Source organism: Ctenopharyngodon idella, chromosome 2 (assembly GCF_019924925.1).
Source record: "Ctenopharyngodon idella isolate HZGC_01 chromosome 2, HZGC01, whole genome shotgun sequence".
NCBI classification, from domain to species: Eukaryota; Metazoa; Chordata; class Actinopteri; order Cypriniformes; family Xenocyprididae; genus Ctenopharyngodon; species Ctenopharyngodon idella.
In genome coordinates, this window is record NC_067221.1 from 31,019,680 (window position 1) to 31,034,741 (window position 15,062).

The following is a 15,062-nucleotide window of genomic DNA, read 5'->3' on the forward strand; positions in this document are numbered from 1 at the left end:
TTTCCATGAATTAGATGTACATTTCAGACATCTTCGCTTTCATTAAAACCTATAGGTTGAGTGAAAAAATTCAATTTGATTTCATAATGTTGCTATTATGATATATCTTTAATTAAAATATGGGCAATTAAATATGTTAATATTCATATGCCTGTACACAAGTATAGAATAATTTGACCTTACATATGAATCTCTTTTACTGGGATTCTGCTTTGTCTGTCATTGGTTTTCAATTATTCAAATTGTCGAAATAAAATTTTTAAATATAAAACTTTAATATATATATTATATATATTAAAGGGGCAGCTTCTTACCCCTGGTAGGGGCGGCCAACTTACCACTCTTAATATTTGACATTTTGTGATATAACAACTAAATTAGAAAATGTTTCTGTTTATTTCCTGTAATAACACATTGGCAGATGCATCATCATCCAGCACATGCTAAACTTGTATCTAAATATGTTACAGTTTAAAAGTAAATCCACATTGTTCTTAAGGGGGGCATCTTCCCCCATGTTACCCTAATGTTCTAATGATGATAAGGTAGACGGTAACTCAGCTGTTATATCGCGGGCAGACTGCAGATGGCAGCATATTCAACACTTGTAACACTTTGATAGCAGATTTGAAATGATTTGACATGAAATGCTTGATGAGTTTCATATTTAATATATGATTTACTTAAATTATTTTGGGGCTTAAACTGACCCCGACCAGTGTACGTCTCTGTGATATTTCAAAACACTCACAAAAAGACACAATTACTTTGACATAAGCCTCTTTTGATGGGACACTCACACACTCTCAGATAAGTCTTGTTCCGTGACTGCGACGGCTGTGAATTTCCTCAAAGCAAACCTATAAACAAACATCAAACACCAGGATAACTGATGACGAGTGCTGGGAGATTTTCTGGCATATTTTATCGACAGATATTTGTTCCATCGTGTGTGTATGTGTGTCTCGGAGGGATTTCCCGTATGTTGGATGTTTATTCTTGCGGTTCTGTCGTGTTTCTCTGAAGTCTTCAGCTCTTAATGCTGCTGGAGAAAAAGACTCTTCCACGTAACGCCCCTCCCATCTCTCCACCTAGCGCACTTTACATTATTTAAGAATAGAAACACCTTCCTCTGACATGACTTGAGAAGTATCGGCTTTGTAAGTGAGTCAAGCTGTCTGCATTCTCTAAGGTAAGACTTGAGCCTTGATCCGTGTGACAGTCAGCCTCAAGTAGGCTAACTAATGAGCTGAATGTAACTTGATTTAAAAGAAAATAAACTTTGAGCAAGCTGTGTAACCACATGTAGCCTGTGTATTTATGATGCTTATGCTTCATGCTTTATAGGCTATTCTTTTCTTACTAAATATATATATATATATATATATATATATATATATATATATATATTATTAGTTTCTTTGACAATAATGGGCCTATGTATTATTAAACTACATTTATGTAACTTAGCCTATTGACTTGCATGTAAACTTTCAAAGTTGAAACTTAATTCTTTTTATACTCCTAGATGCTTTTTATAGCCTACAACATTTTCTGTTGGTTTCACCTGAACGCCTGCAGTAGACGTTATTATTTTGTTTGTTATTAAGGAATATGCATGCATGAACTCATTTGAAACACTCTTCTGCTCACTGCATGTGCACCTGCTCTCGCATGCCTCCCTGACAGACATGAACTTAGATGGGGACTGCAGCATGTCAGTCAGTTGTGGGAATGGCAAACTTAGACAGTGGCTCATCGATCAGATTGACAGCGGGGAGTATCCCGGCTTGGTTTGGGAAAATGACGAGAAAACCATTTTCAGGATTCCCTGGAAACACGCGGGGAAACAGGACTACAACCGCGATGAGGACGCGGCGCTCTTCAAGGTGATTGTTGAGGACGAGGAGGATGAGGGTGGATGGTGATGAAATGTCAGAGGATGTGCTTTATTCAGTTTTAGACCTTATTTAAAATTGTACAGTTGCCCCCCAAAAATGAGAAAATGTCTAAACGTCGTATTATCAAACCAAGTGTAATTTAGACACACTTTTCAAGCAAGACATTTGACCGACAGAAGTTGGTTAGCTGTTAAATGATACAACAATAGATCTAGTGTTGAAAATGAAGAGAGAAGTGGTTGCAAAACATTAGATAATGCCCATAGTTCACACCTGTGTGAACATGAGGAGAACTGACTTCATACATCCACCAAAAACACCAAAATACCAGCTGATTCAAAGTCAACAAGTAAACATGATGAAGAAAAGTGCAGTTTGTTCTGAGAAAAACGCATTAGTTTGCAGCCACGTGGTTTGATATTTTGTTATCTGATGCGATGCATCAATGCACCTCTAAGTGGCTTCAGTGTCCACATACATTTTGGGGCAACTGTATGATGTATAGGCATTATTATTATAGTAAATACATCAAGGCTCATATTTGACAGTGTGTGTAATAAGTTTTATTTAAGATGTGAAACTTATGGATTATGAGGGCTAATTTCCTGTCAGTTAGAGAAGATCTGTGCAATCGAAGTTGCACTGAGCTGAAAAAAGACCATTGAGTGGCTAGATTGGCACAGTTTTTTTTTTTTCTCTCAAATTTCCAATTCTTGTGTTGTAGAAACACTAGCATTGACAGTTCAACCAATCAAATATAAAGTAAACAGCATTTTAATTAATTACATATTGTTATTTTATTATATTAATAAGAATCATAATGACTATCCATTCTGACATTCATTGTCTCTTATATAAATTATATGCGGGGTTCCTATCTGTTCATAATTGGCTATTTGGCCAATTTCCTTCTGCTTCCCCCTTTTCGTCTAATTCTTTTTCCCATCTCATCTACGTGGTTGTAGGCTTGGGCCCTGTTCAAAGGCAAATACAGGGAAGGCTTGGACAAACCAGACCCTCCAACGTGGAAGACGAGACTCCGCTGTGCCCTGAACAAAAGTAATGACTTCGATGAACTGGTGGAGCGAAGCCAGTTGGACATATCGGATCCTTACAAGGTCTACAGGATAATTCCAGAAGGAGCAAAGAGAGGTAATTTCTATATTTGAATGCTTGGTTTCTCTTGTTTCAAGAATAGCAATGAGTGAAATGTATTTAAATATATCATAGCATGTGTCAATTGAAGGTATTTTATTACCAATGTATTGGTTGCCTTCTAATGCACAAATATACATTTTGGTAATAGGAAGTCTCCTTTTTAAAGTGTGCAGTTTTTGGTCTAAGTTTGATGCATTGGACCTTTCCAGCTCTTGCTGAAAAATAAGCTCACAAAGGAGTTAATTTGAGCAGAGCTAATTTGCCTCACAAAGGTGACTGCATGCTATGCATTCACATTAAATATTGCTACTTGCCCTCAGTATGTGTAGCAGGAAGCTAAGAGGAAGCCACTACATGTGCTAAAATCCCTCAAGCTTTTTATAGAGAGCTTCGGTTACCAAGTGCACAGCACTAAGCAACAAAATCACCCCTTGCATAATACGAGCTTGTGCTTTTGAGATGTTGGGTCAAGATCATGAAGACTTCTGGTATAGGACCCTAAAGTATCCAAGTATTTTGTGCAAGAACAAGAATTTCATAAAAGGTGACAGATTCACATAGATTCACACATTCATGTAGTTGCTATTTGTAGAGCTTGTGAACTACCTGTGAAGTGGAAGCAAGATTTGAACTGTAAGTGAACGTGCATCTTTGAGTATGTGTTTTAGCAGATATACACATTCAAAAAATGTACAAATCTTCTCTTCCAGTGAAACAAAACAAAAATATTGATTGCTTATCTTAGACTGATTTTTGACCAATCAAATGCTCTCAGGAATGAAAATGTCCACCTGCCCCTGACTAGCAAGTAGCAAATCATGACTGTGGTGTAAACCATAGTAGCTGTTAGCTATTTTTTTTTTTAAAATGTCCAGTCCTAGCTTCTGTTTAAAAGAGAAATACATCAACACAGGAAGGAAAGCTGCACTTGTGATAATTCGTAACTATTTACATCTTGGCAAATTGGTGGTGAATTTAAATGAATTGTACATTTGTATGTTTTCGTACAGTCGGCTGTCTAAAAACCAGAAAAATATATTGTTCAAATTCATACAAAATCGCTAACTTGTAAAATAGTTAGATTTTCTCATGAGATCGGGTTGGCTGTTTAAAAGCTTCCCGAAATCTATGCTTGCTTTCTATAAGCAACCAAAGTAAAAGTCAAATTTAAAGTCGGCATGAAATGGAAGTGTTTTCTTCCCTATTGTGACGTATATCCCAGTGAAATGGTTTCTGGAACGAGAACAAATGTAGGGTGGGGCTTGGCTTTGTCCATGGGGAATTGATTGGATGGTTGTGGTTTGCTATTGGTTGATCTCATGTTGCCCCGCCCTCACACCAGTAAACACATCATCAGAGAAATGATGTTGCTGCAAGAGGGAGGGGAAGTTATTTTGATTCAAGATAATGATGAGACATGAATAAAAAAAATAACGATGTGCAGCTAAAGATTCATAAACATTGGTGTGCAGTTATACTCTGCGAAGGGTATGAAGAGATGTTATTTTTGCATTTTAGGCTCTAAGGCCAGTAGTATGGAGGACAACACAACGCATGTGACTCCTATTAGTTATCCCATGCATTCTCCTTATCCACCTCTACAGCCTCAGGTAAGATGCGATGATGTCACAGTTTTCACAAAATATTAATATGCATGGGAGATGTCTCATGTCCTGTTAGCATTGCATCTACATCTACTACATTTACTGCTTTTTTCCCCTAGCAGACGCTTTCAAAGTGAAACTGTTATTTCAGTATCATAAAAAAACAAACATTTTTTTTCTGTTTTAGTTAAAATTGTAGTAATTTTTTGTTTTGTCATTATTATTATTATTATGTTTTTGTCTATAGGCCTATAGTTTTTATTCTTATTTCAGTAGTTTTAGTTAAATTAGTATAAAACAAAAACAAAAATGATTTTTTTTTTTTTTTAATTTCAAGCAGTGAAAGTTTTTATGGTTTTAGTTTTAGTTCTAGTTTTGGTTAACTATAATAAGCCTGAAGTGAAAGTGCGCAATCAACACTGCTGAAAAGACCAGCTGGTCCAGGGCTGCGTTTCTCAAAAGCATTGTGAGCTGATTGTAGTTGATCGTAGAGACCATTGGTGGCAATAGTTACGATTTACTTAGGTTTTCAATGCTTTTTGGAAACGCAGCCCTGGACCAGCATACCCATATGAAGCATGGCTGGTGAAGCTGGTCATCCAAGTCAATCTCATTTGGTTAAGCTAGTTATGAACTCTAATAGCCATTCCTGCATATTGGCATCCCATGCTTTGTATCAGTAACCAAAACAAAACCTACGCTGGTGACCAGCAACGCTGTTGTTTTTCTCAGGGAAGTCAAGTGATAGTGATAAGGCCTCAAAAACCTTCCCATTGTCTCCCTGCAGATGCCGGGATATATGCACCCCCAGGAGAGACGTGATTGGAGAGAATATAGTTCAGACCAGCCTCATGCCCAAACGCCTCATGCGGAGTTACCATACGGCCAGTGTCCGTATCCACCAACGCGCTCTTTACCCTGGCATGCATCGCCCTGTGACAACGGTACCGGCTTCCAGCTTCTTGAATAGTACAAAATGAGTTGACAACTTTAATGGCATTTGCTCACTGGCAAACAACTATTTGTCTTAAGTAACTGAAAGTAATTGTAGACCATATTTGAAGGTTGTGTACCATATTAAGGGTTTTTTTTTTTTTTCATAGAAGCTAGATGCTATTCTTGGATCTAGATGCTCTCATTTGTTTGCTTGTTCCTGTAATAATTGAGAAGAGCGTTTATCAAAGGCGAGCAACATTAGTCGACTTTAAAAAAAGAAAGAGGAAATCCATATATATGATACACTCTGTATTAAAGGTTGTTTATTAATGTCTCTTCTCACTCTGTAAAACGGTGAACTCAAAATGTACCAATGAATTTGTGTCGCAGACCGTACTTTGTGCTTAGCTGACATTTTGCTAAAAGCCCCTTTATTAACTGTAGCTAGAAATAAGTAAATAATAAACATTAAATACATATAGACTTTTGACTGTCAGCAACTCATTTTTTTAATCAGAGTCTTGGTCTTGTGGCCTCTCAAGATGACACAAGCAGTGCCTTGGTCAAACCTCAAAATGTAGAGTCTTTGTCCAGATCTGAGTTTTATCATTGTTTATTTCAGAGATAAATTTTTACTAAAGTTGATAATTACCTCATGGTATTTTCGCCATTAGAGAATTTACAAGAACTGCATGGTCCCGAAAGTCTACTTAACCACCATCTGATTTTAAAATGAAGGTAGCAGAAATAAGTTTGTTAAAAAGGAAAGCATGGTTCTTGGATTGACAAGTCTTGATCTGGGTTTCTGGTTTAGACCTTGTTCTAGTCTTTATCTGGATCTTAGCACGTCCTGTCATGGTCTGGGTCTGGTCTCCATTCCGACTTTGATTGTTGAAGAATTGCAATGAGAGAGCCAAACATTCCCGCTAACAGGGAACATTCTTAGAACTTTAGCTAATGTTTTGGCAAGGATCTTTCAAAGTTATGAACAAACGAAAGTTCTTCCAGTAATGTTAATAGAACGTCCGTTAAGAGTTATCTGGTCTTTAATAATGTTCTCAAAATGTAAGCAAAACACGTTTAGTTCTACCATTTTTTTTTAAATGTTTCAGAATGTTTAGAGAACATTCAAAAGTAACTTTCCCATAATGTTTGCAGAATGATGAAATAGAAAGCTGCCTTAAAGTTTGCATGAACGTTTTGAATGCAGAGAACTTTCAGAAATAACATTGTCATAACTTAATGGGAACTTTAGAAAAATGTTCTTAGAACATATATTTGTTGGCTGGGATATTATTTTATATAGTTAACTTCTTAGACACCTTTTTCATCACATTGCATAATTATTTTTGATGGCGCTTTGAAAATATTAGTGTCAGCTGTGGTAAAAAAATAATCTATTTTAATGCTCGTACACTTTCCAGGATACCAGATATCTGGCTCCTTCTACACCTACTCACCTACAGAAACCCATCCAGTGGCAATGGACCCCAATATGAGATCCGCTGAAGCCATGGCCATTTCAGGTAAATGAACACAACTCACACACAGAGCATTATATGACGTTATTATATGATCAAAAGACTTTTGGGGATTTCAAAGGTCTTTGTTGGGTGGACTCTTTGGTATTGGGCCAATAAGCAACCACCTAGAAACCACCTAAATTGTGGCAGTGAGTTTTGCTTAAAAAATGCAGTCACCATGTCACCATGTCACAGTCACCATGTCTAATCTCTAAAGCGTTTTATGTTCTGTCTTCTGTAGACTGTCGTCTGCACGTCTCCCTGTACTACCGTGAGTCACTTGTTAAGGAAGTCACCACCAACAGCCCTGAAGGCTGTCGAATCTCCTCCTCTCCGTCCCCGGGATCCCCTTCATCCCCTTCTTCTCCTTGCCCAGAGGAAAGGCTCTATGGTGGGGCAGAGCCCGTGCTCTTTCCCTTCCCATACCCCCAGTCCCAGCGGCGTGGGGCTGAGAAGCTGCCCAACATCTTGGAGCGTGGCGTTCTGTTGTGGTTGGCACCGGACGGGCTGTACGCCAAGCGGCTGTGCCAAGGCAGAGTGTATTGGGAAGGTCCGCTGGCACCGTATGCAGACAAGCCAAACAAGCTGGAGAAAGAGCAGACCTGCAAGCTGATGGACACACAGCAGTTCCTCTCAGGTTAGAGGAGATTTCAGTCTTCACTGCAACATTACTTGAGAAGAGCTTGGTTTAGATGTTACAGACCTGCCTCTGACTTGGGTTCATGGTATATTTTGAAGATCTCAGGCCAGTGGTGTTTTGTCTGTAGACTGAAGTCCAGTTTGACTAAAGTCCCTTTAATTAAGATGCAGCTTGATTAGACCTTTTGAATTATGGGCTGTTAGATAAACATAGTGTGATTATTTGGGTTGGCGATGTGGCACACATGCTTCCACACATATCTGATTTATGAAACACGTGCAGGTGTGCAATTCGTTCATAAAACCATTCTTACATAAGCTATCACATTCAGTTTAATGCAACCATTTAAGGAAGAACTACCGTATGAATGATTCGCAATGTAAAAATGAGCAGTCTTTTTGAAGAGTCCATGCTCTTCTTACACTCTTAAAAATAAAGGTTCCAAAAGAGGGTTTTCATGCACCCTTATGGCGTTTTTCCACTGCATGGTACGGTTCGGTACAGCTCACCTTTTGACGCTTTTCCACTTCATGGGACGGCTTGATACGGCACGGTATGGCTCACTTAAATAGTACCACCTCCGTTGAGGTTCCAAGCGAGCCGTACCAATACTAAATGTGACGTGTAAACACTACAGATCACTGATTGGTCAGAGAGAATCGTCACTACCAGCGTCATTGGATTTGAAACACGAGACACCAAACCCGCTAGATTTAGTCAGTAACAACCACCGCAGTATCATTTGTTTGCGCACTTTTTTTAAACGACCTTCGCACGCAACTTAAAAAAAGAAATGGCTGTATCGTGGTCAGTAGATGAGGTGCAGACTTGTTGGTAGCCGAGGAGCAGATCCACGGCAGTAGAGGTGGCGCAACTATATGATCAGTCTATAATTCCACCACTTTGAAGCGGTACTAAACTGCAGTGGAAGAGCAAACTGAAAGTAAGGTTCTATATAATACCTTAAAGAGTTGTTTCAGGTGCTTCATATATAGAACCTTTTATCATGGGATCATTTTGTGGAATTAGTTTTAATTAATTAATTTTGTTTTAAGTAATTTATAATTGTAATTAAATTTTATGAATTAAATAGCTTGTAAACATACTTGATCACTAGATAAAATACTGAAATAACCCATTAAATTTGTAAGTATTATGCAATCATTGAAGCCATTTCTCCTCTTTATTGGCATTTATGGTTCCATGAAGAACCTTTAACATCCACAGAACCTTTCCATTCCACAAGTTCCCAATTTTACCTAAAGTTTCTTTATGGTGAAAAAAGATTCTTCAGATTATTAAACTGTTGACACATTATTTTAAGAACGGTTCACTGAAAGATTCTTTGGGGAATCCAAGATGGTTCTTCTATGGTATCACTGCAACAAAAACGAAAGCTCTTTTAGAACCTTTATAGTGTTGTATAGACCCTTTTTGGCATAAAGAGTTCTTTAAAATTGAGTCAATATCCCTAGGGTTCTATAAAGCCTTTTTTTCTAAGAGTGTAGCAACGCAATAGATCAGGGATGTCCAATCCAATGCTGCTCCTGAAGAGCCACTGTCCTGCAGAGTTCAGCTCCAACCCTAACTAAACATACAGTACAACTGAATCAGCTAGTCAAGATCTTACTAGGCATACTAGAAACTTTCTAGCAGGTATGTTGAAGCAAGTTGGAGCTAAACTCTGCAGGACATCCTTGCAATAGACAAACCATTTTGGGTTCCTCAAAGAGCCTTTTCATAGTATGGAGAACATTCTAATAATATGAAGTAACTTTTTCCACTATAAAGAATCTTTTGTTCAGTGGAAAGCTTCTGTGGATTTTAAAGGTTCTTCATAGAACCATCAATGCCAGTAAAGAACCTTTATTTTTAAGAGTGTAGAGACTTTAGGACGATGGGAAACAGTGTTACATAAATAATCTTAATCGGATGGCACCCCCTTCAAAGCTGTTTGCTTATCTGTTGATGTGTTTTTAACTTTAAGTGAGCATCTTTTCTAGCCCATATTCAGATCTTTTGTCAAATCAGGGGAAAGGCCTGTCATTTAACTTGTGTCAGTGAGCGGTGTGTACGTGAAACCATGTTCATTAACCTATGTGTGGTTTGCCACATGTCATGATTAGGTCTGTCTCTAATGTCACATGTTTCACTTGATGTCTGACACTGTGGGATTTTCCAGTGTGTCCATCACACACATGTATACAGACTCCATTTGCACCTGCTAAAGTTCATTTGCATTTCAGCTTTCTACTAGTCATCAGTTTATGTGAATACGCTTAGAGGGGGTCTTGTGTTCACATTATTGCTCATCAGGAGTTTTTTTTATCTTTGATGGGAAAAGTAATGACTGTAAAGAATGTCTATTGACATTAAAACCCATCAGTAATTTTAAACACTTTTGTACCACTTCATATTTTGTAAGGAATATTTAATGGTTTCTTAAATTAAATTTGAATCATTACAATTTTAATCGATTTAAAATCCATTCAATCTGTCAGTACTGTTATTGAAATCATATTTAACACATTCCACACCCTCAAAATTGTTATTACTGCATTAATAAAATGCAAAAATCTCATTTTCATTACTGCAATTCAGAAAATTATTTAAATTAAGCATTTATACATCATGGTTGTTACACTGCCTTTTATTTATACTGAATTAAATGCAAAAATGTATGCTGAAAAAAAGAATTGATGTAGAAAAAATGTTCACTTTTAATTTCACAATTAACTACAACAAAACACATTGTTTCAGTTCTGAAATCTGAAATAGTATTTTCTTGTGTAACATACTCCAATAATCTTTGTTTTATTTACAAACTTCTACAAATATATATATATATATATATTTTTTTTTTACAGTTTTACAGTTTTATCGTAATATAAAATATAATGATAATTAACTACCATTGATAAATGATTACAAATGGTAAAACATGCACTTTGGTAATGAGAATTTAGGGGGGAAATGTGCTTAATTGTTAAGAAAAAAATGCCTAATGCAAAATGAGAAAAAATCTCAATTATCCAAAATGGGTTCATGTCCTTCGTGCAATTTTTTTCTTTCTTTTAGGGTGAACTTTTTTTTGTGTGAGATTCACCCTTAAATAAAATTTGACTTTATTATCTGTTAAATGATGATGTGATCTGTTGTTCTTCTCAATGCAGAATTGCAGGGTTTCATTCACCATGGCCGCCCCATGCCACGCTCTCAGGTGGTGCTGTGCTTTGGAGACGAGTTCCCAGACCCTCAGCGGCAGAGCAAAATGATCACAGCTCAGGTAAAACCAGCCACCTTCATACTAATCCTAGCCTGTCTGCAGCTTGATGTACCATGATTTATTTTAGATGTATTAGTGTGAACTCAGTAGATGCATATTTCTACAAACACTGTATTGAGATACGTATCACTATGTTCAGTGCAATAATCTAGTTCAGTCATGAAACTCTGGAGGGCGTGAAATGAAAATCTGCAAGCAATCACATCATTACTGCATGGCACAAGCTGATTGGCCCCTGCTGATCCTGCAGCCAATGAGGTTGCTTGCTCAACATTTAAATAGTCTGGTTCATTGTTTGCTGTAAGCCAATCCTGCAGCGCACTATTAGAGTTCCTCTGAAACCCTCCACTTCCCGCAGCTCCACCTGCCAAGATCTGCTACGGGATTTATGCATGTCTATTCATGCTGCAGCAGCATATCTTACATGCTCATATGCTCGTTTTTGGTCATACAGATAAGAGTAAGACATCATTCGAAACTAAAATATCTACTTTTATTCATGCTCTGTGTATCTATTGGCAGTAGCAGGTCCATACTTGCTCTGCAGCAGCAGCAATACTCAACAGCAGCAAAAGCGTAGCAAATCTAGTCTGCCAAGACTAAACGCATTACACTGACATATTTAATAACACGCTAAAACTATTCCGAGAGTTGTCATGATTGAAATAATCAGGGTGCAATTTGCCGGGGGTGATGGGGGGATTTCCCCCTGCTTCCGCTGAATTATTTTTATCCCCAGTGGGGATAAAATGTATCCCCCCCTCAGTAGTAATCATTGCTACTTCACCAATAGACCATATAAAATATATAAAATCAATATACATTATCTTATCTAAGATATGCATGTTTAAAAACAATAAAATCAGAACTGTTAGCGCTTCTGCTCCTGTGATGAGAGATGCAGCGCATTTAAGTTACGATACTGGTTCCAGTGGCCGTAATGCATGCATGGCTTTTCAAAATGTCACAAAGCATTTTGTGATTGTTTTGTATGAAATATTGAAGTTTATAAATAAGTGTTTTGGCACACCAGGCCCAAGTGGCGCTACGCATTGTTCTAAAATCAGGTTTTATTCTGGCAAGTTGAATTAGCGTTCAACAAATGCACCAGTGCATTCACTCATTTTTTTTTCTCATAACAGCGGAAAGAACTTTTATAGAAATATTAGTCGTTTTTGATCATACAGATAAGAGTAAGACATCATTCGAAACTGTAAAAGGTCTTTTATTTATGCACACTCACAATAACAACAAAACGTTGTGCTTTTGAAAAATAAAGAAAACAAACAGAATGCACTTTCTGCTGTCTCGGTCTCTGTGAACTGCGTGTCACAAAAATGAACTGAATCTCTATAGGTTACTTGTCTCAGTCACGATAACAAATAAAAAACAAAATTTCAAAAACATCCCACAATTTTTTCACAAATCGCATCCTGGAATTAATCATAATTCACCAAGAGCGCTTTGAAATTTCAGAGGAACATATGTGATGTTTAGAATGAAATGTCAGCATCATCTTGGTAACTAGAGAACAAAATTACTTCACAATGCATAAGATGTACAAGACATCTCAATTTGCACCCAGATGAGTAATAATATCCGCAATAGAGTGCAACATTAGAGTGCAAGTCATTTTTTTAAATGTTTTTAACAGCAGAATTTGTGGTGAAAAACTACATGACCCATGATGATTGTCAAAAAATTCCATCAATCAGTCGTGCCAAGCAAATTGCGCCAAAAGAGCTCTCATGCTGTTTGCAGTGCTTCATGGGATTGTGATTCAGATTGTAACTCTTTCCCTCACTAAAGACCCATTCATTCCAAGAGCGATAACTATGAAGATAACCATAACGATAACTGTATTTCCACACAAGCGGACGATAACGCTTTGTATATTCCAAGCGAGCATTGCAGTTTTGTCATCTGCTCAAGCTCTTTAAAGCAGAATGGATTCTGATTGGCTGTCAGTGTTTTTATCATTCATCAGCTGGAAAAAAATCATTCTGAATGTGATTCCAACTATATAGTTTCTCAATGCCATTTTGGTGTGAAGTCTGCTATTCTTTTCAGTGTTAGTCCAATCTGATGAACATGTCTTGTTTCACAGGTGGAGCCAATGTTTGCCAGACAGCTCCTGTATTTTGCAGGCCAGACCAATGGTCACTACTTGCGCGGATATGAGCTTCAGAGTCAAGGTGCTTTACCTGTAGAAGAGTATCAGAGAAGCATCCAACACTTGCAAGAGTAACCGTCACATAAAACAGCTCATGTCTCCAGAGCCAACAAAGATTAATGAAACCAAATGGAGGATCATTAACATGGTAATGAAGACTTGAAATCATATTGCGTTTGCCTAACCAAGTGCCCGCTTTCACATCCCAAAAGCTACAATGCGCATCTAAACATGTTTTGAAACAGCTCTTCGGACACAATGACCATACAGTAATTTTCTATGAAATTGTTCTTGATGATCAAAGTTTCTGGTGAATTATGTCTCAATATACTGTGAGGTCGAGAAGTCTGAGAACACATAGAATATCTGAGATTCTTTTCTTAGCTTTAGGATTTTGAAAAGTGTAAAACAAAGTCAGGTTATGACGTTATATATATGGTAGATAATAGTACATATATGTCATGGATCATGTGATTCTTTATACAGACGGTCAGATTTTTATGTTCATAAGATGATCATCAGGTTTTGTTCATGTCAGCTGTCATGAAAGCAAACAAACAAATGCTAAAACAAGTTCAACTTTTCACTCAAATTGTCATGCTGATAATATCATTTGTAATGAAATGTTGTATTAAATTAGAAAAGAATGCAAAGATGAAGCTAGTTTTAGTGGACTCAGACTTTTGGACCCCTCTGGACTTCTAAATATTGCATATGGACATTTCTGAAAGAAGCTAACAACTAAAATTAAAAGTAACAACTACAAATGTAACTATTTTCTCACAAAATATAGTAATAATTGTTTGTTAGTGGGCCAAATATTTTTTGATCAATTGCTTGTATATTTGCATAGATTTTCTTTTTCCAGTCTGTATTCCTCTGCCTTTATAACACAATTCTTTATTTTTATCATTGTTTTTAACTCGGCGACATGTGAGTATTTATATTGCATGCATGTAGGTGTCTATATGCAAAGCCGAATGTACTGTATAGGTGTATAGATATCTTGAATGTAATCAAAAGTAATTATTTCTCTGAATGGCATCTGACAAGAAGTTATATAATGCTAAATACTAAGAAACAGTTTGTGGTTGTGTGTGTGTGTGTGTGTGTGTGTGTGTGTGTGTGTGTGTGTATGATTGTTATCTGCCTATGAGTAAAGATCTAAGTTGCAAATGTTATCATAAAATCTGTTTCTCCCCAGTGTGTGTGTGTGTGTGTGTGTGTGTGTCTCTCACGAGAGCAGGTAACTGCCCACATAACTGTGATGATGTCAGATGTGTGAATGAAAGTGGCATGAAGAGAAAGATCTTTTAAATTTTCTTGTTTCCAGCTGTTTTCATTGTCTCTTTGTTGTTGTTTTGTCTATTTTATTTCAAATCTGGATGTTTTTTTTTAAGTCAAATAAACATATTTTCCTATTATCCTAGTTTTGTTCTGTACATTGTTTGCTTCCTCTTGGCTTAACAAATTGTAAGAATATCAGATAGATTGAAGTGAATCTCTTATTTGTGTCTACAGTATATTGGCTATAATTACAGGATCATGAAAGTGTAGAACTCAGTGAGTTTGCACAAAACATCTTCAGGGCTGCAACTCATTTAAACTCCTCTGATTGGCCATCTTATTGGCATGACTGTAAATAATACAACATTGCCAAAGCTTGGAATACATACATTAAACAATAATAAAAACATCAATATAATAGAAGAAAATATTATCAAATATTATAACACTATCAAATATTATAACATAACTTAAACTTAAATTAACAGTATAACAAATTAGGACATGTCTGAACATTTGATACCACAGTGTTTTAACATATATACACATACACA

At 36.8% G+C, this 15,062-nt stretch overlaps 1 protein-coding gene across 1 annotated transcript; it reads left to right on the plus strand.

Moving 5' to 3' along the window:
* Window positions 1-47: 47 nt before the first annotated feature.
* irf4a (interferon regulatory factor 4a) lies at window positions 48-14,645 on the plus strand. Its single transcript, XM_051876565.1, has 9 exons — window positions 48-1,192; window positions 1,690-1,889; window positions 2,867-3,053; window positions 4,578-4,669; window positions 5,451-5,607; window positions 7,024-7,125; window positions 7,364-7,759; window positions 10,936-11,048; window positions 13,156-14,645. Exons 2-9 carry the CDS (start codon window positions 1,692-1,694, stop codon window positions 13,294-13,296), a joined length of 1,386 nt encoding a protein of 461 aa, XP_051732525.1. The 5' UTR covers window positions 48-1,192; window positions 1,690-1,691; the 3' UTR covers window positions 13,297-14,645.
* Window positions 14,646-15,062: the final 417 nt, after the last annotated feature.

What these genes read in the sequence shown, in the direction of transcription:
- irf4a (XM_051876565.1), top strand. Translation starts at nt 1,692, where the DNA reads ATGAACTTAGATGGGGACTGCAGCATGTCAGTCAGTTGTGGGAATGGC. An exon ending in ATCCACCTCTACAGCCTCAG is followed by an intron (nt 4,670 to 5,450) that starts GTAAGATGCGAT and finishes GTCTCCCTGCAG; the next exon opens with ATGCCGGGATATATGCACCC. An exon ending in TGCATCGCCCTGTGACAACG is followed by an intron (nt 5,608 to 7,023) that starts GTACCGGCTTCC and finishes TACACTTTCCAG; the next exon opens with GATACCAGATATCTGGCTCC.